The following is a 27353-nucleotide window of genomic DNA, read 5'->3' as shown; positions in this document are numbered from 1 at the left end:
AAATCCGTTTTCCAGTTGCCCACAATTGTCCAAGGGCTACATCATTTTTAATAAGGACTGCAAGGGTGCTGGGTGCATGGCTGGGTGTCTTAGACAGTTCCAGGGGAAAGCAAGGAGCAGGCAGTAGAAAACTGTCTAGTTTTTCCCCTGGAAATAATGTAGAATAAAGAAGTGTCATTAGTTAAATGCTGCTTGTGAATTAAAGGGCAAAGGACTAAGTGACTAAAGAAACTACGCAGATGTGAACATGGTTTGTGATGGCTGCTTTCATGTCTGTTCTCTGAGACAAAATGCCAGGCTGCTTTCTACTCGCTGTCTGTAGCTGTTCTGTCAGTGTGACACACTGGTAGTATACATTTTACATACAGACCCTGAAGTCCCTGACATTACTTTGTCACAAACATCCACTTGAAACATCTTCCAAGTGTCTATGCCACCAGATAACCAACCCATGGTACGGCAATCAGAACAGCACCCTGACACACCAGAGAAACAGCGTCCAGTGAACAACCAGAAACGTCTGTACATTTTTCCAGGTCATAAAGGCTTAACTCTCACTGGGGCTTTGAATCAAGTTGTTTCTGAGCATCCACAGGCAGAGGGTATTGACAGAAAGGCAAGATGAATATTCTGCTTGCATTTCAATAAGGAAATCTTTCCAAATTGCAGACTAAACAAGAAAAAAAAATACAATGCAAAAACACCAGGAAGAAGAAAAGGATGTTAATGAGCACCATTTCTTCTTAACAAAAAGAAGATTCCAGAGTATTTGATTTCATTTATTGCATTGAACCTGTGTCAGGTTTGGATGCATTTCACCATCTTTGAACACTGTTTTAGCATCTTGTGATATTCCTCTATCTGTGAGAGTAGAGATTATATTGGTGGAGATGAAAAATCTGGAAGGAATAAGACATGGACTTGCCAGAGGAGGACTTTTAGTCATCTCACTTTTAGTCTTGCATGGTATTTCCAATGCTTTTTTGAATTCTTCTTGTCAGTCTTTCTATTTACCCAGATGCCCTGACATAAACCAAACAATGCTAAGGTCTGATTCCTACTAAAGTGACAGGCTTGCTTTTTAGGTTGGTTCATTACTTTGGAGTGCAAGGTGAGTAAAGAAGACAGAAACATTGGTCAGCTTTATTTACCTTATAACTGAGCCCATGCTGGTAGGACAGGAACTGAACTCATGGATGCCCTTCCAAGTTCTGATGAGAAATTGCGTGACCTACGTGACTGATTTGGTTGCCTAAGAAGTCAGTGGCAGAAATAAGAAATCAACTGTATTTCTCAGTTTAGGGCATGTAACTATACCATTCCTGTAACTCTGGATATAAATTTCTCTTTACGAATGATGCAAACATTTAACTATTTTCACTTACAGGGTAATGTCTTATTTCTGTTAGCAATTATAGATCAAGGTGAGACTATTTTAATATCCATTTCTATATATCTCTAAATAAATTAAAGATGTAACTCTTTGCTTGGCTCTTGCTATATCTTTTTTCTTATTTTTCTTGATCCAAAACAAGTTTCATACCTTCAGAGTAGCTGAAAAAAAAAGATATTTCAATATAATATCAGGGTTATGTCAGGAAGATAACAAGGGAAAGTTAGGCTAACTACAGCCAAAGAGATCCAGCTGTCTTAATCCCTATAAATCTCTGCTAGAGAAAGAAGAAAGAAAATATGTAAAATATCGAAATTACGTATGTCTCATGTTTAATGTTTCCACAGATGTCTAACCAAGCTTGAAAGTTAACATTTAATTCAAAGAATAGGAAATACCAAGGAATCATTTACAAGACCACAGGTCACCAGGGGAATACAGTAGTCTGAATTCGTAAATCACAAGCAAGCAATGTTAACAGAATCCTTAGTGGTTTTTATCTCATTTCCAAGGGTCTGTACATCTGTTACATATTTTTTTAAGTGCTGGTGGTAATCATAACAGTGTACAAAGGAACATACGTAACCATGGGGACTAATAAAAAAATTTCTGTGGTCATGGTTGACAAGATCCTGGAACTGAAACCTCCGAAAACCACAGGCAAAAGTTTTACATGTCATGGCAGGCATTACATCACCTAATTCTATTCTGCATTTAAAGTTAAATTAAAAGTATTCCAAAGTCATTGCCTGCCTGAACATTCATCATACAGAAGAGAATGTGGCCATCAGGCTACTCCCTGAAAGAGGAGATGAATCAATCAGTGTTCAGAATCCCGTTTTCAAAGCCATCAGTCACCATATTGCACTTCCAGAAAGTTTCAGGATGAGGTTCAAGAAACCACTTAGGTAGATGTGTAAAGTCCACTGCTAAAAGCTGAGGGTTGACAGAGGTTCGGTCAGACAGCAGGAAAGGGCAAGACTTCGAGGGCTGAGTCCACACAAGTTGTTTAAAGCTCCATGGTGAAATAATGCAATAGGGGAGGTGGGCAGTGGGGGATAGCTGTGAAGAGAAATATCTGAAGGTGATAAAAAACTGTTAAAATGCACCTGAATTGAAGGCATGTAGAGAGGCTGCAAATGAGAACCTTTCCCTAGGCTGTAGTCATTTTTACTATTGATGCTTTTTGTGAGTCATGCAAATGTCTCATTTACCCGAGGCACTAAAATGAGAATGACACCTCAGGAGGATGTCTCTGAGATTTAATTAGTTGTCATTTACCAACAATCCCGAGTAAAGACCATATTACTTTATCAGGTGTACTTCTGTAACACAAATGAAAAAAATACTGTTAGGAAATTTAACAACATAGCGTATGCAAACCTCATTTAATATCTTTGAAAGTAATTGGGGAATGGGAGCCCTCATTTTGATTTTGAGGCAATATCTGGAAAGCATGTGCAGCATGTGAGCTGTGAGAATCTCTCTCCATTCTTTTGCTGGCTTCTAGGAAAATGAAAGGACTCCAAATTGCAGTCCTTAGAAGGACCAGGGGGGAAAATAACTTTCCGATAGGTGTTGAATAACTTGTGGTTCAAAACAGAAGTCTGCAAGTCCTACAGCACCAGTTTTAATTTGATTATGGTCAAAATCTGAATGTAACTCTAAAACATCTGAGTTTTCAATAGTTTAGAGTAACTTCCAGCAAGCTCTGAAAGCTAATTATTCACCACCAATATCAATCAGATTGCTTGTGTAAATAGTTATCTAGGCACAAGCAATAAAAAAGAAAATCTATCCCTTTGACTCTCACAGTCATCAAGCTTACATGAATGGACCCTACTCCCTATAAACTCTCCTCCATGTGTTTTCTATAGGATTTCTTTATCCACACTGTATCTTAGCAGAAATTTACACACTGTCAACAATGGACAGTTTCACTGAGTTGCTTGTGCTGGTTAGTTGTCCCAGTCCCACCTGGGCGGTTTTTACCCTCAGCATGGGCAGAAGAGGAAGAAGAGGGGCTGCTGTCTGCCCAAAAACCCTGGTCCCATGGACCAAAGACATCAGACATGACAGGCATCCTGAGACCATCTCCACTTTCTGCCAAAGGCTTGCTCACAGCCTGTAAACTGGAACTTAATTTTTGGCTTGACAGGGCTCCCCACTGAGACTTTAAAGGCTTGCAAATGCTACTAGTATCTCATGTGAAAACAAAGGAACTGGAGCTTGGTGAGGGGTGTGGAGGAGATTTTTCAGGTGTCTGTCACGGCAAGAAACACCATCAACAACCCATACAGCCAAATACTGTCCTACTTATTTTTTATAGATGAAAATTCAGACTGTGCTTCTGAAATAACATCCTCAGCTGTTTCTATCTCTTGGCTTATAAAGTGACATTCCACAGAGTTTAAGCATGGCAAAGCAGCATGGGCCATTTGCTTGGAGAGCTATCATGTCCTGAGAACAAAAGATAAAAAAGATAAATAGCCAAGTACAATACTGTACTTCAACAACCTAAAAGACAATCTCAAAACTGAATGGAAGAATGGAGAGATTTTATTTCTTGGTTTCTTAAAGAACAAAGCTTAGCTATTTCCTTTAAAAGCTATTCAACAAGCTCCCCTAAAGCCTATAACAATTTAATGTGAAATGCATGTTTCCATAAGAACAACAGTGGCAGCATTCATCCTTTGTAGTCTGTCCTTTGTTGTTTTTTCTATCTATTCTTGTAGATTTTTCCACTCTAGTATACCGAACACAAAACAAGGACTGATAAAATTTTAGTCAGAGCATTTATTTTTTAAGTTGATGCTGGAAATTCAGTTTGTTCCTGCTTGTTGACTGAATAATGCCAAATTAAATTATTGTTCAAGGAATTTATAAGGTAAAGAAACTGTTTAGATATTGTCCTAACATTCCTTGCATGCGGATTCTGTATCCAGCAACAGATATTCATCTACACCTAACAGCAAAGAAGGATATACTCTCTGCATGAATGTATATACACAGGCTTCTCACTGTTGCTGAGATCTAAATGTACTGCAATGTATTCAGACTGCGTATCTTAAATCAGTTCAACATCAGCTCAGCACTGCACCATTTTTTTTAGAACCCATGCATGGAGCTCTCTATATAATATTTTTCTAAGATGTGACCAAGTTGGTGGGTGAGACATTTTGTCTGATGTACACTGTTTAAATGAATTCACATTCAGCAAACTGTGAGGCATATTAATTCTTAAAAAGATGTATATTTAGAAAACCTTAGACAAATGGAGACTAGGAAGAGCAAGATGCAACATGTTTTTATTAATGTCTTGCCTGTGGAAAAAGGTGACTTTGATTGTTTGTATGTTCTGAACTCAAATGCTGAGTGTCTTGCTTTTAAATACAGGCAATTAAGTTTTAGCACCTTTAGCCCTTTTAACCTTCACCATCATCACCATTACAAACCTAAACAATGTATTGTTTAACATTATAGTTAAGGTGGTTGATGTTTTTAATCTGTTTTCCCTCTCGTTGTGTTTTAATCAGGTAACAGATATTAAAGAAAAGCTAAAGCTCTCTAAAAAGTTCTGGTCAACATTACCCTACACAATCTGCAAGGATGAGCGAGTGACAGCCGGTCCATCAGTCGAGGAGGACTGCTGGAATGGCCACACCAAGGCAAGGTGAGGTGGACCCCTCTCCACCACACTTGGTCCAAATCCCCATCTGGCCTGAAGCAATCATGAAGCTGGGGGTATTTCAGAAAACTGTTTATGAGAGTGAAACAGAAATGAGTAGAACGAGTAATTGTCCACACACAGCTTGTAGCCAAGATTACTTATTGTCAAAGTGACATTAAAGTCGGAGTGTGAGTCAGGGTAAATGTGCACAGTTTGTCAGCATGTGAACACAGAAAATGTGCATTGGTTCGGCTCCAGAAGGATAATTTATACTGAGATTTCAAAGAGCTCTTTAGGTCCATTTAACATCCCTGTGTTGGGACTGACAGCTTGTGAAGCAATTGCACCCTCGGGATGTCATATTGGGATGAAATAGAAATTGGAATTTTGGCTCCATTTCCTATTGGCTGGTAAAGCTTAGGGATGTTTACTGGAGGAAAAAAAGCCTGAAAAACACCAACCAGAGAATAAACGTAGCACTGCTACTTATCTTGTGTTGAAGATTTGACCTTATATTACTTCATCAGAGATAACTGTAGTCATCTGCCCTTGTTTGTGATGAGTTTTCTGTGAGTTATAATTTTGAAGTTTGCTTGGCCCTGGCTGCGGCAGACCTGGAGCCAGCAGATGATCAGGTGTCTCCAAAGGTCCCAGTGTAGATTCATCACCTAACAGTGGAGAGGATCTGATTATCCTTGCTGAGAGAGAAAGGAATTGGCTCAGGGACCACACTGGGGACAGTCTGCTTTCAGGTCTGCAGCAGTAGCCTGTGCCTTTGGGTAGATGTGAGGAGTGGAGAGGTTTGAGTGTCTGGTGACAGCTGAATCCGGAGAGCAGTGATACCTTTTGGCACTCAGGGACTGGAATCTTATTTTCCTTTTCCTGACAATACATACAAAGAAATAATATAAAAATGAGATAATAAGAAAAAACAACCAGACAACCAATTAAAAAAAAAAAACTCAAAACAAACAAAACAAAACAAAAAAAGAAAATAAGACAAACACATAAAATATAAAAACTCAGTGAAAATAAAACAACATAGGAAAAAAACTTACAAACCTGCTCAATGTCATTTTACATGGATGGATGGATGGATGGGTGGACAGATACTTAGATAGATTGCACCCACCCCATCATCTCACCATCTAATCATTTTGATAAGGAGCACAGTTTACAGGGGGAGGTTTCACACTGAATGCATACCATTCTTTCCTAGTCTTACTATGTAACATTTAAAAAAATTCATTTTACAGACAAGAGAAGAGGGCTGTTTGGGATGCTGCTAGCCTCTTGAATCCACCTTGGGATGCATGTGAACAAATCTGCCCAAAAGCACGAGTCATTATTTAGTTCCTAAGTCCCAGATCTAGGGAGAGCCCCTGGGGATTCGGAGAAACACAACTAGGAGGAGTGTCTGGCTATTACAGGACTCATCACAAAGGAACAGTGTGAAAAGACAAATAAAAATGTGGATTTTGTCTTTCTTTATGTTATCTCTTCTTGTTAGTGAGCTTTGAAAGCCATGAGCCCAGGCTTGTGCACTGCAGTAGTTAAGCAGAGTTTCCAGGCATCCGAGCTGGATGCCGTTAGTCACATCAGGATGCATGTATCAATAAAAGATATATGCCACTCTTTCTACAAAAGAGCAGTCAAACCCACTAATATCTCTCTATCCCTGCTAGTTTCCATGACCAGTACTAGTGTTTGTACCAAGTGGCCAAAACTTTTCAGCTCTCTTCTGCTTCTGCACTGAAGTCTCTTGCACAGCTTCCACATTTGTTGAGAGTTATGGAGGTGCATTTTATGCATGCAGGTTTTCAGCCTTCTTTTGCAGTATTTATCTTATGAGAAGCCTGGTTATTTTCATGATTTCTGCTGAGATTAATGTTCTGGAGCCATTGAGAAGAGCTATCCTCTGTCAATAATGTGCCTTGATAAGTGAACTCAGACATTTCATTGGATGTAGAATCACAGCTTCAAAACATCACCTGAAAATATGATTTCAGCACATCCAGCCACTGCTCCTATGCCCAGTTTCTGTTTAATATCCATTCACAAAGGAAATGTATAGTCACAGGTTTTGTAACAGAATTCGATAAATGCTTCAGGTGAAGGCAATAGTAATGAATCAGAGAAATGCCACAGAATGCCATGGCCTGTATATGAAGTAACATTGAAAACGATATTGAAAATAGTATTGAAAATAACTAGTTTTAGATGCAAAATCACCTCTTGGGTGGTGAGCAAGGACATTTACTGCAGCATTAAAAAAACCCTAAAACATAAAGGTTTCCTTGTTCAGACTGATTAGTATCTGATATCAAATATTATTTCACAAGAATAAGCATGGCAAAATCTGACCAATATTCATATATGTATAACTTTGTTCACTGTGTCATATGTCACAGCTGTCATAAGCATCTCTGTGCTATATGAAGAGCTGCATATTAAATTCCAGAGAATATGGCAACAGCCTATGATAGAAAAAAAGGAAATTTAGCCATCTCCCATTTTCCTAGACATTAATACTGTAAGTAAGGAGAAAACATGGTGTTGGCTACTGTTGCTAAAGGAAATTATTGCTGGATTTTTATCAGAATCTGTTATGGAATAAGGAATTAGAAGCTTTGAATTGCCAAACAGACATTATGCCTTATGTTTCATTTTGCACATCACTTTTTAATGCTGCTTTTACAGGGGAAAAGAGTTACAAACCTGAGATCACAGCAAATGAAAGCTTGGCTTTCTCCTGAGAGAGGCATTACACCAAGGTCATTTGTGGTTATTAAACTCCCTAAATATCACTTTGTTGCCATGATTAATTTACAGTGACACCAGGTCGCCAAATGGAGGTTGCCAATTTGTGAGTAACCATGTAGTAACAGAGTCATCCATTTGGCGTTCTGGAAGGGTGCACTTGACTCATTGCTGATCCTGTACGAAGTATAGTTTTAATCAGGTCACAACAGGTAGAAATTAAATGCTGTGGAAATGGGAAAATATTTATTAGATGGATGAATCTCTTTTTTTGAAAAATCCATATTAAAAATAATAATAGCTACTTCAGACAAAGTGCCACTTAGAGAGATGTCCAGCAGGACTTCTCCTTCATATCTGTATCACAAAAAAACTTGAACATAATTTTATGTTCAAAGAATTAATGTCTTCTGCCAGATGTACAGAGAGATTTTTGAAAGCTATATGGGATCTAAAAAGCAACAGGAAGATCAAACTTTAAAAATTTACCTCCCTCCCTAAATACAATTAAATTCTTAACAACCACTGATAACCTCTTCACTAATACATTTTCTCCAGAAATTAAGAAAGTTTCCCAAGAATTATGGAATTCAATCTTTGGGACTTAAACCAAGTCCAAGGTATTAGTCCTTGAACAGGTGACTTTTACTGAAGTCAAAACAGCAACCAAATCCGAAACCACTCTGGTCTTCAGGAGAAGAACCTTGAATTACTCCAACCAACTCAGTCAGGTCATTTCAACCAAAACATTCAAGAGATTGTGTCATGCACTGTCATACTGGTGCTCATGCTCATCAGGACTGTAGACTTATTAATATGTCTCAGCTCTGAGAGGCTGTAATCCATGAAAGAGATGAGACCTGCATTCCTTTCCACAGGGAACCCTTCATTCCTCCAAGTGCAATGAAGAAGAAATAGAATTATATTAAATAAAAAGAAATAAACAGGAAAAAATAGAGAAAGGTAAGGAATAAAAGGAAAAATGAACATTATAATTTTCAACATCTAGTTCAAAACTACAAGGTATGTCACCAAAATGAATACAGTATAGATTCTCAAATGTCTGAAATTCTCTTCTTCTCCTGCCACACTGTCTACTTCCCTAGCAGAGACCCTTTAATTCCTGGTGAAATTCAGGTGGGAAGAAAGGCTCTCCAGATCAGTGCTTTCCCTCCTAAAGTTACTCACTGCTGACCAGCAAGACTTCCAGTGAGAATGAGTTGAATGTCCTTTACTTGGAGGTAGGCACAGATAATTGTTTACCACCACTAGTGAAAGTGTGAATAAACCACTTCTCAGTAAGTGTGAAAACTGCCTATTCTTAATTGATGGCTCTAGTCTATTTTTACATCTTCCTTTCAGCAAGTTGGCAGATAAACTATTTTCTTCCTCTCCTTATGTCTCCTCAAGCTTTTCTCCAAGATGGATCCAAAAAAAAAAAACCAAACTGAAAATATCCTGTGGGGATTACCTCCTGAGCAAACAGAATCAGATGAGGTGATCTAGTTAGCCAAACAAGCCAATTTTCCACTGCACTTATCTTTCTGGACCAGATGTGACTGCATACTCCCAGCCCAGCCTTAGTAAGCCTGTGCTGTATTTTGTACTCTATTGCCTACAATTCTGTGCACCTGGAAAATCTCCAGTACTGCCTAGGTGACATGCTCCAGTTGTACTCTAAGCAGCTGCTGTGGCAGCAAAATATGGAAAATGTTGCCCTTTAAGCCAGATGTGTTTTAAAAATCAGAAGACTCCTCTTTTTTTTTTTTTTTTTACAGGAGCAGGACAGGTGGGGGGGGGTAGTGTCATATCTACAGCCTTTCAATAAATTACCTGAAAGATTCATCAGTCATTTCTAGACTTGAAAAGGAAGTAGAAATCTTGGAGTATTAACTGGTTATTAGGGGAAAAAAGAAAAAGTGATTTTAAATAGACTTTCTGGTTCTTGGCTATGATGTACCAAAAGACACTTTTGCTGTGTCTGCTGAGATAAGAGAGAACTCAAGAACTGTGGAAAAGCTAAGAGGAATGGCAGGCATTAATATTTTAGAAAACAATGTAAATTACACTAAAATCCTGACATAGCTGAACAAGGAGCAAACAGCAGAAAACAAACAGTATTATTCAGCTTCTCTATACTCAGAGGGCTAAGAAAGCTTGATTATTTTTTTTTGCTCAGAGGCTGCAGAGAACAGACACTGATTCAGGTTGACGCTTCTTTTCATTTATAATGGGCATACAGTTCTTGTAATGGCCAAGCCTACGAAGAGATCATTAACTAGAGCAGAAGCAGCGGCAAAGCTCAAAATTCACAAGGGTGTCTCCACTTACAGAACTGCAGCAAAAGCAGCTGTGTTCAACAACTTTGCCCAGCCAGCAACAAATCTTCTGTCAAAAAGTGGTCCCAAGACATGGCTTCCTATTCGGTGTGACTTAACCCTACCCCACACACATCAAAATGCTTTTGTCAGAACACATGCTGGGCTGCCTCTCCGAGACTGTTGCTCAGGAAACACCTTGGGCTGCATGTTCTTGTGTCTGCATCAGTCCTTTAAAGAAAGGAAAACAATTCAAAGATATTTACATTCAATATAGGCTTTTCTGACTGTTTTTTCCTCCCCTGAGGAAGCAGGTGAACTTGTTCAGTAATGAGGCCAGAATCCAGCTACACATTCAGACATGTGAATTCATGTACTTAAATGTGAATAAGACAATAAGGAGTGTGTTGCCCATGTGATAGTAGTATCATTGGAGACTCTTTGGCACATCCGAGATGAGTATGACACAGGACACTACCTCCCCTCTGGACCACAGGCTATATTAAAATTGCTTAAGTGATTTTAAAACCACCAATGTTAAGGTGCCTGAAGACAGACCCAATATCTCGTCAATGTAGTCGGAGACAGTTTTCCACTGCCTGAGCACACTTACCTCCTGCTATGTTAGATGGTCTAAATAGTCAAGATATCTGCATGTAGCTGACAAATTAGACCCTGGACCTGCAGGATATTCAAACCCTATTGGAGTGGCAGCACAACACCAAGCCTAAGTCCTGGTGGCTAAAGTGGCATTCAAGACTCAATGCAGCTGCCCTAAAGTAAGACACACACTATAATTTTAGATGCCCCAAATGTCCAAGACCTCCCCCTCAAGCCTGCAGATATGATCCAGAAAGCCTCACCTTTTAGAGCTAGTGATGAGAAGAGGAAAAATAACCAAGAGTATTCAAATGGCACCAGATGTCTATGTTTATTCAAGTAAATCCCAGCAGATGAAATATAATGAACTAGTCATTTGGCCAAAGGCACATGGGACTCTAACAGCTGTCCCCACTCCACTGATGAATAAACTCCTGACTAGCTGTGACTAGATCTTGTGTTGACTAGATCTGGCAAGAGTGACACTCTGCTTGTATGCAGACACTTTCATTTGAACTTACAGGTTTTATTATCTGTGTAAACCTAAAGATAAATTTTTAGCCTCTTTAATTATTTTGCTCCTACACCCTAAATGCCAAGGGAATTTAACTATCCTCCTAACCATTAGGCAATCATAAGACCATGGATTTCTTGTGACCTACATCCAGTATGACTCCCTTACACACCTAGGTGAGGTACACTGGACTGTTCTTCTGAGAGGTTAAGCCTTCTGTGCCAGGAATGCTTTGGAGATCAGCACATCCTGGGCAGATACAGCAGGATATGTGACAGTTTGACAAAATCTCTTCCTACAACTGAACGGGCTGGCCCATTTAAAGTTAGATGGTCTTCAGAAGGACATCAGATCCACACTAGCCACAGTGTAAAATATGAACCTGGATGAAACGCGCACATCAGAGCACTCTCTAATTGCTCTCAGAAGCAATTAGAATCTTCTTCTATTATTGATGATAAGACAAAATGAAATCAAACAGAAATCAGTCAAAGAAAGCCTGTGAGCTGCCATGCAGAGCTAGCCATAGCTTCTCATGGATAGCATGCAATAAAGAGCAGCTAACCTTTCAAAAACAAGGAGAGCAATCCACATGAATATTCAGCAATTTCAGATCACTTCTGGTTGCTAACAGCTGTAGCCATTTTCATGGACAGGATACGGGGCAAGATGGAAATCCTCTCTGAGCCAGAAGGTCAAGTCTTACATCCTTGCTTTTTTTAATCAACTTTCACCTTGAAATCACTGATTTAATTCTAGAATGAGTAATTTATCTACAGCAGCCATTTCATTTGTAGAGACGTGTGACAGATGGAGATCTGTTCCTTTACAGCCCAGGGCATCCCTACCTGCCAAGGTCTCCATCCTGCTGCTTCCAGGCATCTCTGAAGAATTATTTCCTATTCTATCTTTAGTGATTCATAACATCGTGGTCTGCAGTCCTCTGTGCTGGAGTGCTGTCTCTGTATTCTCACCGTAATAAGCCTTACCACAGGAGTCTGGATGAGATCCCCCAGCATTGTTATTTCACATCATGGTACTAGTGAAACAACAGGACATGCAGTTTGAGGCTGGATATTTTTGGCAATTGTGTTTGGTTCTTATATGTTCACGCTCCCCTGGGATTATTCTCATGTAAGCTTTCAAAGGCCACTGGCAACAAATGAGTCTCATCTTGCAAAGCTAGAACCTATTACAATGAGACTAAACCCTTCCTTGGTGCAGCAAAGCAGCTGCCATTTTGTGAACCTCCAGAAGCAACACAAAACTTATTTTCCCTAAACCATGACTTCAGCGGAGAAAGTCCTTTCTTCTCCCTTACTTTCACGATTATTTTTAAGATATATTTATTTTTCCAGACCAGTATGAACAATGCTGTCATCAGTGCCAAATTTGAATACTGATAGAGAATTGTGTGTGCTCAAGTGAGAGTGATATGAAATATTCTTAAACTATATTTGGTACCAGGCATCGTGAACGTTTGTCATTAGTAGGCTAGACTGTGCTATCATTATTTACTGTCTGAGCACACACCCACATGAGGAGTCTAACAAACATCAGCAGCATAGCCTGGTATGCACACTAATTGCAAAATAGATCATATCCTTATAAAAAACATATACAAAGGGTTGATCTGCCCCAAATCCCTTGCAGTCTAAATGTGAGACAAAGACAGTAGGTAAAGACAGGCAAGAGAGAACAGGGAAGCAGTGATACACTATTTTCTCAGGGCACAATACCAGCAGAGAGAAAAAAATGTCAACCTTTTATCAGCCTGGCAGCTGTAAAACGCACAGATAATTTTTAACAGAGATTCAAAGCAGAAAAAAAGGTAGCTTTACTGATGCCTATAAAGAGAGCTTCCTGAGGACAAAGAGCAGTAGGGAATAAAGTGTGCATCTTTGTAACAAAGGGGGATGGAGATTTTTACTCTAGGATGATTGGAGGTTGCTTTTTTGTAGCAGAGAGTTACCTGCAAAAGCACGCTTGATGCTTGTGAGCAGACTAAGACTGTATTTGTCAAGGTCAGAGAAAGGAATGCTGCAGTAATCAAGAAATTAAAAGCTAAGAGCCTGAATAAAAAATTCAGTTGGATGGATGGATAGGAAATGCCATACCTTAAATGTTATGCACGAAGTACATGAAAGATGCAAGCGTAGCCTGGTTTTAAGGAATAAGGACAAAATCAAAGAAAATACTGGAGTTTGGTAAAATCACAACCCCTTTTATGGGCCTGGATGTGATATAGGCTGGACATGCTGTTCACAGTGGCCTGAAAGAGGGATACAAGAAAGAATTAGAGAAGAAAATTTATTAAGTGGTTTTTTAAACAAAGCCATAATGCCTCAAGGTAGGCTTCTAAACTGTCTCAGAACAAAAAAAAAGCTCTATATAACAAAGGACTTTGTATTTTTTAAGCAGAAAGAGGTAAAAACAGAAGAATGCACTGTTAGACGTTTAATTTAGTGTATAACCATTCACATCAGCAGAGGATATGAACATGCAGTGACTTACTGCTGGCTTCTGAACCTTTTCCATAGCTCACACAGTCAGTGCACTTGCTGGAGAGTATATGTAAAGTTAAGAGGTTGAAAAACCTAAATTCCTTCTGCTCCCTGTAGTAGCTAAGCTACTAAAAAGATCCTTCCGAGTCAGTAAAATTAAAAACTATATTTTTAAAATAGGTCCACTGGATCTGTTCAAGAATTGCATATTGAATTGCTTAGCACACCATTTGCTGCACAGTGTTTTATTTCTGAAATTACTGCATCTCAAACTAATGATTCATCCTGCTATGTAGATACTTGCCTGAGATTATGAATGATGGGTTAACCAACCAGATCAACAATCCAGAAGTAGATGTGGACATCACAAGGCCAGACACCTTCATTCGACAACAAATCATGGCCTTACGTGTCATGACTAACAAACTGAAGAACGCATATAATGGGAATGATGTCAACTTCCAGGATACAAGTAAGAAACCATTAACTGTCATTACATAAATGTCTTTTTGGAACACATTTATTAACTGGTTCCATTGCAATGACTTTCTTTAGTCTTTGTGCTCTGCACTGCTGACAATATAAGAATTCTTTTTCTGTCACATGAAACTCCAGTTATATAGTTCTTTCTTTTGCTTCTTTCATTAATCTTCATGTCTAGTGTATCAAGACATTGAGAGCTTTCCATAATGCCAACAGTCCACTTCTTTGTCAGAAGAGCACTTAATCGTCTAATTAAGTAACAGTGGCTTTCATTTGGATGCTTTGCTGAATGAAATTTAGCATCACCACCACTTTCCCATTCCCAATGTGTTTATCCCACTGGGGTGCCAGATGGAAGGGGAATGAAGAAAAGGGATGAAAGCTATAACCAACAACACTCATGCTGTTTCCCTCACTCCTTTGTGCCAGGTGATGAAACCAGCGGCTCAGGCAGTGGAAGTGGCTGTACAGATGACATCTGTCCCACCGAGTTTGATTTCATCACCACTGAAGCACCACCTGTCGACTCAGACAGGAGGGAGGTGGAAGCTTCAGCCACACAGCCTGGCTGGTCACTGCAGACGTTGCTTGTCATCTTCATCAGTCTTGTACTGCAGAGACAGTGGAGATAATCCTGGATCTTGTGGGAGAAACTGTGTTTTAGCTACAGAAACAGCCAACTTTCTTCTTTTCTTATACTCTTGGACAATGGACCATGCCACAAACACTTGCAGTTTTCTACAAGAGAGCAGTACTGCAACCTGCTTCCCGTTTTAGTTTTCCCAAAGAGTACCAGGTACCAGACTGAACTGCTTCCTGCTTTTTTCAGATATCTCTGAAGACAATATCCACTCTTGAGAGAATTCTTTCTCAAACCTTTATTACAGGAGACTTTCTGAGTTTCATTTCCTTTTATGCTGCAAAAGGGAAAAAGGATCTTACGGTGTGTGTTTTTCCCCCATCAGAGAAAAAAGAGGGGGGAAGAAACTAAGAAAACAGTTTTCTTTCTGAATCAGGCCTGATTCAAGGCTGCTGTATTTCAACAGAATATCAATGAAATAACAAAAAAAAAAAAAAAAAAAAAAAAAAAAAAACACAAGAAAGGAACAAAAAATGCAACCGTTCTTCGCTGACAGCCAGGTTTCCTTAGGAACTTCTGTAGGATGATTCAGGTCATCAGAATGATCATTGTTATAGGGAGGAAGGCTGGATTTTTTTTTTTCCAACACGAAAGTATGTCTCAACAGTGAATGTCTTGCACTCCATCTGTCAGCCTCATCAGATTGGTATGAAGGCAGAGAAGCTGAAAAATAAGTTTACCTTTTAGTATAGTAGTAGCTCCACTAGCTTCAGAATATCATGTTACAGTTGTTTAGTATTTAAATCTTAATGCCCAATAAAAATATGAGTAGTAGCACAGTTTCTTTTAGGATTTATCCATGTTATGCAATTGGCACAGTTTTCCACTTAGCTCACCGCTGTGAGCTCATCAGCCATGACGGTAATATAAACAACGCTCTTGACCCCTCAAGGGTTCAGACAGAAAATAATCTCTTGTGATAGAATCTTTTTCCTTTTGTTACTGTTCTGACATCGATTAGAACTTTCTGCTACTATGTTCATTATCCTACCAAAATGGCAATTCTCTAATGGACTAACAGCAACTGGATCAATAGTGTGTTTCACACCTAACTACATCTTTCATATCAGTTAATTTGAGTGTCACAAGGATTTCGTCTACAAAATCTGAGAACAAACAAAGATATAGTACTGACATGGAGATTTCTTTCACTTTTTTAGTCTTAGTATGATCATCTATTTTTATATATATAAATATATATAAATCACAGATTTTAACTTCTTAATTACAAGCTCAGGGTTGACACTTCTTTGTAAGAAAAAAGCTTTTGGTCAACCAGCTCTTCTTTTTTTTGTGCTGCTCTGGAAAGTAGCCCTTTAATGACTGGTAAGCATGAAAATCAAAGAAGAGAATTTTTTACGTATCCAGTTGTCCATTTCTTAACAAGTTTGCAGGATGAGGGAGAAAACCTCTCTCATATGTATGTATTTGGGGGGGGCATGTGAGTTTGTATGATAGGCCTAGAGAAGGACTAGGATGTTAATTGTGATGGCAATTGTACTCTCAGATTCTTCAAGCATACCTTGCTTTAATAATCATTGCCTAAACGACCATGGTCCTGGATAGAGTTTTTTGCATCTGGTCATAAGACCCAAGGTGGAAGCTGTTTCAATCCTGGACAAATGAGTGTCAACAATTAGACATCAAAATCTTCCTTCTTCTATCAACTGCAGACAAAGGACTTCTGGGGCAATGCTGTGTGGTGTTGAAATGATTTGCCAGAAATTTATTTCCTGATTCTTATGTTGACTCTGGAAATGGTATAGACAAATTGTAGTAACACTGTAAATCCAGCCAACCACATTACAATTTAGCAGCAGAGCAGGTAGATCTTATCCATTGCAATCACTTTTTCTTGTCAAATTATAATTAGCTATCGATTTAGGCATGAAATTAAAATAGAAACACACAGCACGTTAGGATAAAGTATACTTAAGCACTTTTACCAGAAAGTATTTACAAACTATTTATATAGTATGTCTAATAACAAAAAGCATAGGTTTTGAGTCACTTGTATTCCATGCTTTTTCTTTTTCCTGTTTATTTGTTTGCTTGCTTCAGAGTATAACGGTAGCATCATAGAATGATAGAACCATAGAATCATTTGGGTTGGAAGAGACTTTAAAGATCATCTAGTTCCAATCCCCCTGCCATGGGCAGGCATGCCATTCACTAGATAAGGCTGTTTAGGGCCCCATCCAACCTGGCCCTGACAGGTGGTCTGTTCCTCTGGGCCCAGATTAGTGTGCATGAGTCACTGTCTAAGTGTTCAGATCACACGAGTCTTACACCAGCCGTAGCAGTGTGACCCACTTCTCCAAGGGTTCCCCCTGGAGCAGGTCTTGTCATTCAGTATTTACTGTCTCTAGGAAGTTTAAGCCAATTCTTATTGGTTTTTTCTTTTGCCCTGGCACAGCAGGTACCAAGCACAGGGTCTTTGCTTTTAATTTTTTTCCTAAACTTGCACATGCATCATTTTACAGAGAGAACTCTCAAAATCTCCCCGGTCCATGTCTTTCTACCCATCTCCACATCCTTTCTACACTTCTCTTTAGCAACTTTGTTTCAGGAGAAGCTGAGTGTGATTTTGATTTCTCCCACTGTGTGTTTATTCAGTGGTAACTGATACTATTATTCTCCGTCTGGAAGCTTATCAACAGGCAACAAAGTCCAAGGCCTCTAAGGCAAGTCCTCTGTTGTACCTGCTCCACACTGCTAGTAAAGGAGCTGATGAACTCATCAGGTCTTTGTGTTAGCCTCAGCCCACATGTAGGTGATCTGGAGACTATTTTCAGCTGGTGCAACCAAAGTGTGTGTCCAGGGTGCTCTCGGCTGTTTGTAGACCTCCACGGACTTTTGGACAAGGAGGAAGAGGGATCCCTAAGAACTAGCATGTGTGCTGAAGGTTGTTCTCACTCGGGGAGCTTGCAGCAGGGACCCTCCTCTTCTTGGACTGGATTTTACAAACTGCTGCTCAAAAAACAAACCAGCCTAATCTTTGTCAAAATGAAATTGTATCGAGGGAGTTCTGCCAGAAATTTGTGTCTTCCATAACATTATTTCTCCTCTTATTTTCCTACTATGCATGGTGATATCTTGTCAGGAGACGGAGATGCCTTTTCATGAGGTATTGTGCATACATTTCTTTAATAGTCCCTAAAGGTTAAATACTCTGTTCCTACATTGCATTTTTCTGAGATCAAGAGAGCTATTACATCTGCAGAGGAAATTAATTTGGGAATGAAAGAAAGAAAAGAAAGAGCATTCATGTTCATAAATATGAGACTCTACATAATTTCCAATGTTTCTGTTTGCACATCCTTTGCATCCAATAACTCTTCTAATAAGGTAATTTTTTGGTGTGTTACAATTTAAATTTCTCTTCTGCTAGCAGTCAACAAAGTAAGAAATTATAAAGAAGACAATTACCTGTTCAAGAAAGAGGAGCTAAGTCCTAAGGAAAAGTCCTTTGATTGTGTAAACCATCTATGCTGCACAATCCAGAAATTCTTGACATTTCATGTTCTTTTAAAGTGGAGACTAATAAAAAATTAGATGCAATTAATTACATAACCAGTCCTGCAGAGCCCTGTGAGGTTTTTCTTTTCAATATTAACTGAATTGCTTTGGCACCAACCCCAAATTTTTAATGTTTATTGTATTGCAGATTTTTCCACTGATAACTCAGTACATAGTATTATAACTGCAGTGCAGACTTCCTGAACTCTGGCCAAACTTAGGCATTCCAAAAGAGACAATCAGGAAAAAAAAATTGAAAAAAGGGGGTAGAGATTTCCAGCAAAAGGAGAGGAACTTGTGCCTCGGTGTTCTGGTAAGGGTTGATCTATCCCAATACCCTAAGAGATATCACAGAACTCTGTCCACGGAAAGCTCCCAAAACCTGAATGTCAGACACAAAAATCATCCCAGTTCTGTGGGATTTTTATGAAGGATTATTCTCACAGATGTATGAACCAGTTTCAGCTGCTTCCATGCAAAATGTCTTTACTGTGCGAGTAGCAGCACACTGGAACAGATTGCCCAGAGAGGTTGTGGAGTCTCCCTCACAGGAGATATTCAAGAACCATCTGGATGCAATCCTGTGCAATGTGCCCTGGGATGACCCTGACTGAGTAGGGAGGTTGGACCAGGTGATCCACTGTGGTCACTTCCAACCTCACCCATTCTGTGATTCTGTGGTTATGTGATTCTGTGAGCTGGAGCTGTTCTTGGGAGCTGGACTGCACATGCAGTGTCTCAGTAGGCAGCAGTTGCCTTCAATTTACTGACTCTGAATCATTATCAAATGTAACTATACTTATTCACTGAGACATTTATTACTTCAACGTGAAAAATAAATTACAGCACTGATGCAAGTTGTGTTTTTTGTTTTTAATTTGCTTCCTAAGGTAACCCATTAAAACTGAACACAGAAAATTTTAGAATGATTATGTATGTTTCAACAGATTTCATTTTGGATATTAAGAAGAAATCCTCATTTCAAAGACCACAAAACAATATTTACTGTATTAATCCACAAATGTTCAAAGCTACTAAAGGAGAATGAATAGAGTTAACAACAGTGGAATATTACATAAAATTGCAAAAGCCATAATGTTAATGGGAAATTCAGCAGTCAAAGGCTAAATCTTAGCATCAGGACTGAGATTATGTTGTCAGAACACAATAGACTCAGTAATACCTACTTTCAAGAAAGTTAGGACAGGTGATGTACTTAATATGGCAATGTTTTCATTACAGCTACTCAGATGGACTGTGAGGATCATATTGACATGTGTAATTATGATCATTTTTTTAATAAAACAATTATAAAGACCAGAGTACCTTGGTAACAGGGTACATGAAAGATAAATGTTATGATAGTAAGCATTATCTAATGTGTTAAACAGTATAGGAAATGTAATGGAAATCAATGTAATTGATTTCTGGAAGTTTCAATGTAATTGAAACTAATTTTTAAAGTAAAATTCTAACATCTGACAGGAATGATGGTCTCAGATTAATTTAGTCAGAACATTTTCCCACTGTTTATCATATTCAAATCTGCTGACCAAAATAACCAATCAATCACTTGAGGGTAATTTGCCAACATAGCAGGAAATGTTTGTTTACAGTACTTACTTACTTTTTCTACTAAACTGATTGTGCATCATATGTGATCATATGTGCATTTCACCTGTGTGAAATCCTGTCACCATGACAATGCAAATGAGAGCTTTGTCATTAACAAAGATTTTGACTATAATCAGGGAGAAAAAAGAAAGTCTCTTTTTTTCTGGAAGCTGTTCATATTTGGTTTCTTTCTGACTCTCAATAAAAAAACAACATTGCCCATAAAAAAGTGACATTAGCATCATCACCTGTCAGTTTCCAAACTTTACTCTGAAAGAGTTGCAATCTTTCTGCCTGGCTTCCCCACAGCCAAGGTCTCTGGACTGTCCAGAAGCTGAAGAAAGTCGTGTATGGTTGTCTATAACCTAAAGTCTACAGAATTAAATCAAACCATTTAAAGAAAATGGGTCAGTATTTCAATCAGTTCTCATTTCACCTTTATTTTTAATTATGCAGCATTGGTAATTAAGAGTGTAACACACATGAAAGGCTTTTGTAACATGTTGTGCTAAAAAAAAACCTTCTTTTTCCTCCTTTTTTCTGGCACCAGAAAAATATGTGAGGCTTCATACTTATAGCAGTAGGCAGTATCTGATGTGTAGTTTGTTTATTAAATTCAGAACAGCTGCATTACTAAGAGGAGTTGTCTTTTTCTTGAGAGGGAACAGGGAATGGGAGTGTCCATTTATCATTAGCAAAAAAGAGTTACAGAATGGCAAATATTTATTTTAGATATAGTAGGGGTCCATCCATCCATCAGCATTTCTGAAGACATTTTAAAGCCAAATTTCCACAGAAGACAAACCTACTCCCACTAAAATATAAATCAATATGATTTTCTTCCCTGAAAAAATACAGATTATATGGCTTACAGTTCCAAGCATAAGTGCAGTTGGAAAGAAATTTACCTTCTCCAAAGTGGGATGCCAGTCATTTTGACAGCTCTGCTGCTTTCAACTCCTGGAGCTGCTTTTGTACCTCTCCTGAGCTCCCATGCAGACCACCTGAAGAAAGGAGCCTCCTGGGTGTACAAGTTGCCCCTGTGGATGATGAAGCTTGTTTTTCCAAGAGAGTTAGAAAGATAATTGAGGAGTGAGTCAGGGAAGCAGTGACTTCACAGTGAGGCCCAGTAGATATATATGACTGGGGCGAATTAACAGTAAAATCAGGTGAGGGACAGCTGGTATTCCTCATATATGTCCAACTCTTCCTTTCAACCTACTGCCTATGAATTTTCAGTGTAATCTAATTATAACCATCTACTGGTGGACATAGCAAAGGCACAAATATTGCTTCACAAGTCAGTGGTGTTCTGGTAGTCTGCTGCAAAGTTTCTCTTCTCAGTTTCCTGGTAGATGTCTCATTCTCTGTCTTTCAGAGTGTGAGGAAGAGCTTACTACCTTAGACAGATTTTTGTGTGACAATAATACTTTTTTCCTTTTAAAAAAAGTGTTATTTAAGCACAAAAGTTGTTCACATCTGTCATAAAGATTTCTCAATTTCACTATGCATCTAGTGAGTTTTCTTCTCAAGCCTGAAGACGACAGACTCAGGGGCTTTGGAAAAAGCCCAAACTCCATTAGTCCTGTAAGTTTCTTAGAGGTTTCCCATGTTCCACTAAATACCCCAAACACCAGGTTACAGGTGGACTGTGCTGCTTCTTCTCCCTCCTCTCCTCACTCCTCACCTCAAAGTATCATCGTGGGCTTGAAAAATCTTTCAAAATGAATGTTTCATCTAAGCTAGTACCTTAAAAAAACAAAAAAATCCTTTTTGTCATGTCTGTGTTTCCTGATGTTAAATATTTCTAACTAAAGCTCCCTGTGTGCCACACATCCTATCTGTCTTTGAGTCACCAGTGTCGCTATGACAATTTTCTACTCCAGGCTGAACTGTCTTTTCAATCATTTTTAGCTCACTGGATTTTCTATCTCCCTTCGTTAGATTTCTATACCTTTGCTAGCACTTAAAGCTTCTATTTTCAGACAAAGGATGTAGCAAAAAAGAGGTTTGGTTCACTTACTTTGGGGGATTTTTTCAGGCTTTATCAGATCCCACCTTTAGCTTTTATTCTTTACTCTAAACATGCTCTGCTGGGTGTACGTTCTTGATTATCTGACATAAATCCTGATGACTCCTTTTTCAATGTAGTGTATAGTTAGAACTTATGGACTAGGAGTTGGGGCATTCATTCTGTTGTGGCAAAATTCTGTTTCTTCCTTATAACTGTAGCGGACAGTTTCCATTTTGTTGTCTGCCATGCTGATAAGCCAGCAAGGCCAATGGCAAAGAACTTGTGGATTTTCCATAGCAAGATTAACTTAATGGGCAACAACTTCAGGAAACAATCCATATCACTTCTGTAATTGATTGTTTTGAGGACTGGTGTTGGGTATTTTTTACTTCCTTTTATTTTAACATTCTGGGCTTCATTTGATTTACTTTACACATTGGCTATGTGTGTATTATGTTGTACACATGTAATATAACTACGGATTAACAGTTTCAGTCTTTAGATAACACAGAAGAATTTTAAGTAGTTGGTCAATCTTAGTTTGTTTCTAAGAGCTACAGAGTGATGATTAGTCTTAAAAATCTGCCCAAATAGAAGTCCGAGGACTTCAGATTTCAGCTTTGTGCTATTAGTTGAGTTTGAGGCTCCGAGAATATTTTGTAAATAATTTGTGAATATGTGCATATACTTGAGGGGAGAGAAAGGAGCGTTTGCATCTCAGAAGTCTTCTGAAGTGTCTTTTCAACTTCTACCTAGTCTGAATCCAAATTTACAAATGAGCAATTTGCATTCAGATGTTCAGGGCTGTCAAACTATATCAATTGATGGACATTTATATACCAACTCCTCCCAGGTTACTTTGTTTTGCTGAGGAGCAATATCATTTAATGTCCTCTAGCAATTGTGTTATATTTATCAAATTCAAAGAAAGGGTGTTGTTTAAGTAGGTCAGATGTCTTAATTTAGGTGCCAATTGACATTTATACTTGCTTGTAAAACTTTTATGGCTCCAAACGTATGAACAGTGCTTGAAAGCATGCAAATTATTAGCTCCAGTTTTTATGCTATATTTCTAGATAATATTTATCATAGTTAAATGTGAATTTATAGAGATGATATTTTAATGCAAGTCAAGTTTAGAATAATTCATTTTAGACAGAAATAAGTTTGGGTTGAAAAAATCTCATTGAACATTAAACCTGCTTTTCTACTGATCCAATTCTAACATTTCAGCTTAATCTGATATCAAAAAGAACCAAAACCTACAGATCCTGTTTACAGATCATACCTGGAACTAAATGGTAGTTTCAATTTTGGGAGAGTTGCAATCAAAATGAAAGTTAGATAAAAATCCCAAGTTATCCCAGCTCTAAGTACTAACTATTATGATACAGTATTTAGCAACATATGTCAGTGTGTGTATATATATAGCAGTGTAGCAAGGCAGAGTTTGAACTTTTACAGAAAAGATTCTTTATGACTTTGTAACTTCAGAGAAGTAATGTACCAGTACAGAAATAGAAAAATATATACAATCATTTTGATACATTTGTGAAATAGGTTTCACAGAACCTCATATTTTTTGTGCAAAATGCCTTAAATGACTTTCTGTAGGGCTAATGCAATTGAATTTGTTTCTGTATATAGCCTTTTATAGTAATTACTTCGGATGCAACGCTAGACTTTCCTTTCCACTGCAATCATATACAGCCTTACGACTACTAGCAACAACAGACAATGAATGCTCTGCTTTGTTAGCTGTGAATGCACTTTTGGTCCACTTGTAGACTGAGAGCTTGGAAACAAGAAGTGGTGACAGTGCGAAGAGTACCAAGACCTTCGTGATGGGCAATACCTGCATTCTCTCAGGCTTGAAATCCTTTCCCACCCACTCACTTTCCTCTCACGCAATCTGTCTTTATGAAAACCGGCTGTGACTTAGGGCCTCAGATCATCCCACCAAGCACTAGGCACTTCAGAGAGCACATCACCTTTCTAGATCTCTGCACTTAGTCACAAGATATGGGCACCTGTGAAGGGGCTTACCTCTCTTCCCATCACAGCCTGGGATGACAAGATTTGTCATGTAAAAATCTCACTTAAGTGCCTGGAGGTAGATGCCACTGGTGAGATAAGGGATCCAGCCTTCACCCAGACTCTCTCCTGTCCTTCTCTTTGTTGGCCCAATGGTGCCTCTTCATGCCAGAGCTGGAGTGAGGAGCCTGGAGAAAGGTCCCATCTGGGGAAGTCACAGTACAACGACTTTGTTTCTGGGCAAATCAATCCTGATGTAACTAGACAAACAACCAACATGCATTCGTTGTTCTGAATGCTTCCCAATGTTGTTACCTTTGCATTCTTCCTTGTAAGTCATTTGAACCAGTCAAATATCCTAGTTTCGGGCAGAAAAGGCGACTTCCTTCAATATGCATACGCACAAGGGATGGAGCTTGTTTCCAAGACAAGTCTTTTCTGAAATCCAAAGCTGGTGAAAGCAGTGCACAGGGCTGAAGCTAGCTCAGAGAGTTAGCAAGGATTATGATGCACATGGCTGAAGGACAGAAAGCAAATTACTACAAGTTCCTCCTCAAGAGTGAGGAACTGCGATAAAGATACCCTTTGGGCTTAATCATTAATGCACTTAGTCATTTGTCAATCTCAGCCCTTACTGCATCAATGAAAGGAAAATACACGTCTAAGAGGTCAGTAGAGAGAGCAAGGTTAATATATACCGGTTAATGTTGACAAACTGCTAACAGGCCTCCTGAAAAATAGCTGGTTGTTATGACAGAAATAACTTGTTAAAAGCTGAAAAATAATTAAATGCAGCTTATTCTGTATCCCCCTCCATCTCTTGGGTCTCCATAATGAGGAAATCCTTTTTCATTCCCCATAATGAGGAAATACTTTTTCATTCCCCAACATACTTTTTGGGAGGTTGGTACTTGAAATGTGGCAGAAACCAAAAGCCCTAGCTGTAAAGCATCCATTTGGTGTCCAGTTTTCTGGGTCTCCTGCTCTTCCACTTTGTTTTCCTTTTTGCTTTTCTAAGAATGTCCCATGCACATAGTATATGTCAGAATGCATCTCTCTGCCTGTATGCACATTTATTTATGCATATACAAATATATATATATATCTATCTATAAATACAGTCACAAAACAGTAAATTTGAAGTGCATATGCTATAAAAAATATTGGAAAGGCTCCATTTGTCACAATACTTGACACATAAGTAATGAGAAGAGTCTTAGGCAGGGACTTGTGCTTTAGAGATGATTATACTTTGTGTCTCTATAAATGTTGTTGAAATTTTCTGAAATGACTGTAAAAGGGTGAATCTGCAGAACTTAATTTGGCAACATCTGCTGGTACTGGTAAGGAAAACATAAAAAAAAAGACAACTATCCAGATAAAACCAGCAACCCATATAGTATCTCATTCATAGTATTTTGGGGCTTTACTGATATGAATTTCATTATTTTTTAGGTTTCATTTGAACTGCAAAAAACATGTAGAAGCTCACCAAGCTTTCAGAACACCTACCTCCTTCCTTTCATACTACAAATATTGCTAAATTATGACTTTTCTATATTTATGAAAGTATGTTCTTTAAAAATTAATTGGGTAAAATACAGATGATCAAAACCATCATCCTAGTTGGTGAAGATTTTTTTAAAAAATGGAAATTCATAATGCATGGAAAGTGGCTCTTACTTCTAATGGTATCACACCACCCCCTTAAATGAATTACAGATTTATAATCATACTGCTACTGTCCATCACTTGAGAATGACATGACTCAACAATACCCAATGGATTACCCCCACAGCCACCGGGTCTTTTTCATTTCTTTCTTCTCCCCACGCGTTCCTCCAGAAAGTTTTGATTAGTAGAAATGCATTCAGATTTCCCCATGGATAAAAAGAAGGGGAGTGTTTGACATTTTCAAGACAATCTCAGACAGTACTGCTCGGCCCATTGCTTTTCCATTTCCCCCTGAGCCTTTACTAAATCCAGTGCAAAACAGTCAATGTGGTTTTCACAAAGCAGTGATCAGTAATGTAAATACCATTTCTTCCTTCAAGACTTATAAAGAATTCTGTGTTTCTTAAGTTTGTTTCTTTCACAGTTTGTCATGTCAAGGATGTTAAAGATGATATTTGGAAATCACAGAACGCTTAAACCATAAACCATTGTGTTTCTGTCCAGTAGTAAGAAAAGTTTGACTGCAGGGATACTTTGTTGGAAGGGTTGCATTAACAGTCATTTACATATATATATATATATATTATATATATATATATATATATATATATTTGTAGAGCTGCACCTGCTTCTTTCATATACCTTAAAATTAGTACCAGATAATGAATGTCCTCCTACGAAACTCATTTTTTGTATTGCATCTTCCTGAAATATAGACATTAGAAGACATTGCTGCTCAGCCAAGGCAATTTTGCCTGGTGCAATATTATGTTACTAGACAAAGGCATTTGAAAAAGGCCACATATTTTATTTTCTAAATCAATACTTTCTTTTGCTGCCTACTGAAAAATCCTTTTTTAGTGCTTACAACACATTTGAGAGTTAGGATAGGATTGTAATATTCAGTAACAGACCAAGACAATAACTAGTATTCTTAAAGATTAATTTTATTTGCCCTGCCTTTTGCCTACAAACATTATCCACATAATGCTTTTCAGATAGATTGTACCTTGTTAGTTTCTCTGCTTCATAGTATACATATATTAATGAATATGTATTTCCATTGACAACAGTGCAAGTTATTTCTCACATAGTGTTATTCTACTGTTTATTCATGTGCATATTTTAAATTCACAATGGCTTGTTGGAAGGTCTAATTGATTGTCGCTGATTACTAGCCAGAATTTTATTTTGTTAAGGCATCTTTACATAATATTCTGATCATTACATGAAAGTTTAATTCTGATTATTAGATCTTAATGATACTCTTTTCAAAATCACAGCAAACTTTTTATCAGTGAATCTCCAAAACACACTGTGTTAAAAATCTCAGGAAACACAGTTTTTCCTATTGTCTTCATAATAAGAAATAAATAGGCTTTTCTCAGTTAAGCAAGAGGATTTATTGACCTTTATATTAATCTTGCCATAATTGGACTGGCAGAGCATTAGAATATAGAATCCACAATTAACTAACTCTCTGTGCAGAGAGAGCAATGGCTCAGCTAAAAAAGATTGCTTGTCAGGAAAGTCTTACTGATGCAACACACACATTCATTTGCAGACCATCTACTATGCGTATCTAGTTGCAGCAACTACTGAGGAATGCAACATCA

General features: G+C 38.2%; 1 protein-coding gene across 1 annotated transcript in view; it reads left to right on the top strand.

Annotated features, from left to right (window-relative positions):
- The window catches only part of GPC6 (glypican 6), a 755565-nt gene extending 740648 nt beyond the window's left edge, over positions 1 to 14917 (top strand). Inside the window, exons 7-9 of the mRNA XM_051779729.1 lie at positions 4930 to 5066; positions 14056 to 14231; positions 14672 to 14917. Coding sequence (XP_051635689.1) covers positions 4930 to 5066; positions 14056 to 14231; positions 14672 to 14874 — 516 coding nt within the window. The 3' untranslated portion in view covers positions 14875 to 14917. The remainder of the gene's footprint in view (positions 1 to 4929; positions 5067 to 14055; positions 14232 to 14671) is intronic.
- Positions 14918 to 27353: the final 12436 nt, after the last annotated feature.

The sequence above is a fragment of the Manacus candei genome, unplaced genomic scaffold (genome assembly GCF_025592945.1).
Source record: "Manacus candei isolate 608988 ecotype Guabito, Panama unplaced genomic scaffold, ASM2559294v1 h1tg000014l, whole genome shotgun sequence".
NCBI classification, from domain to species: Eukaryota; Metazoa; Chordata; class Aves; order Passeriformes; family Pipridae; genus Manacus; species Manacus candei.
The sequence above is the reverse complement of the archived record's forward strand: the minus strand, read 5'-3'. Positions and strand labels throughout refer to the sequence as shown.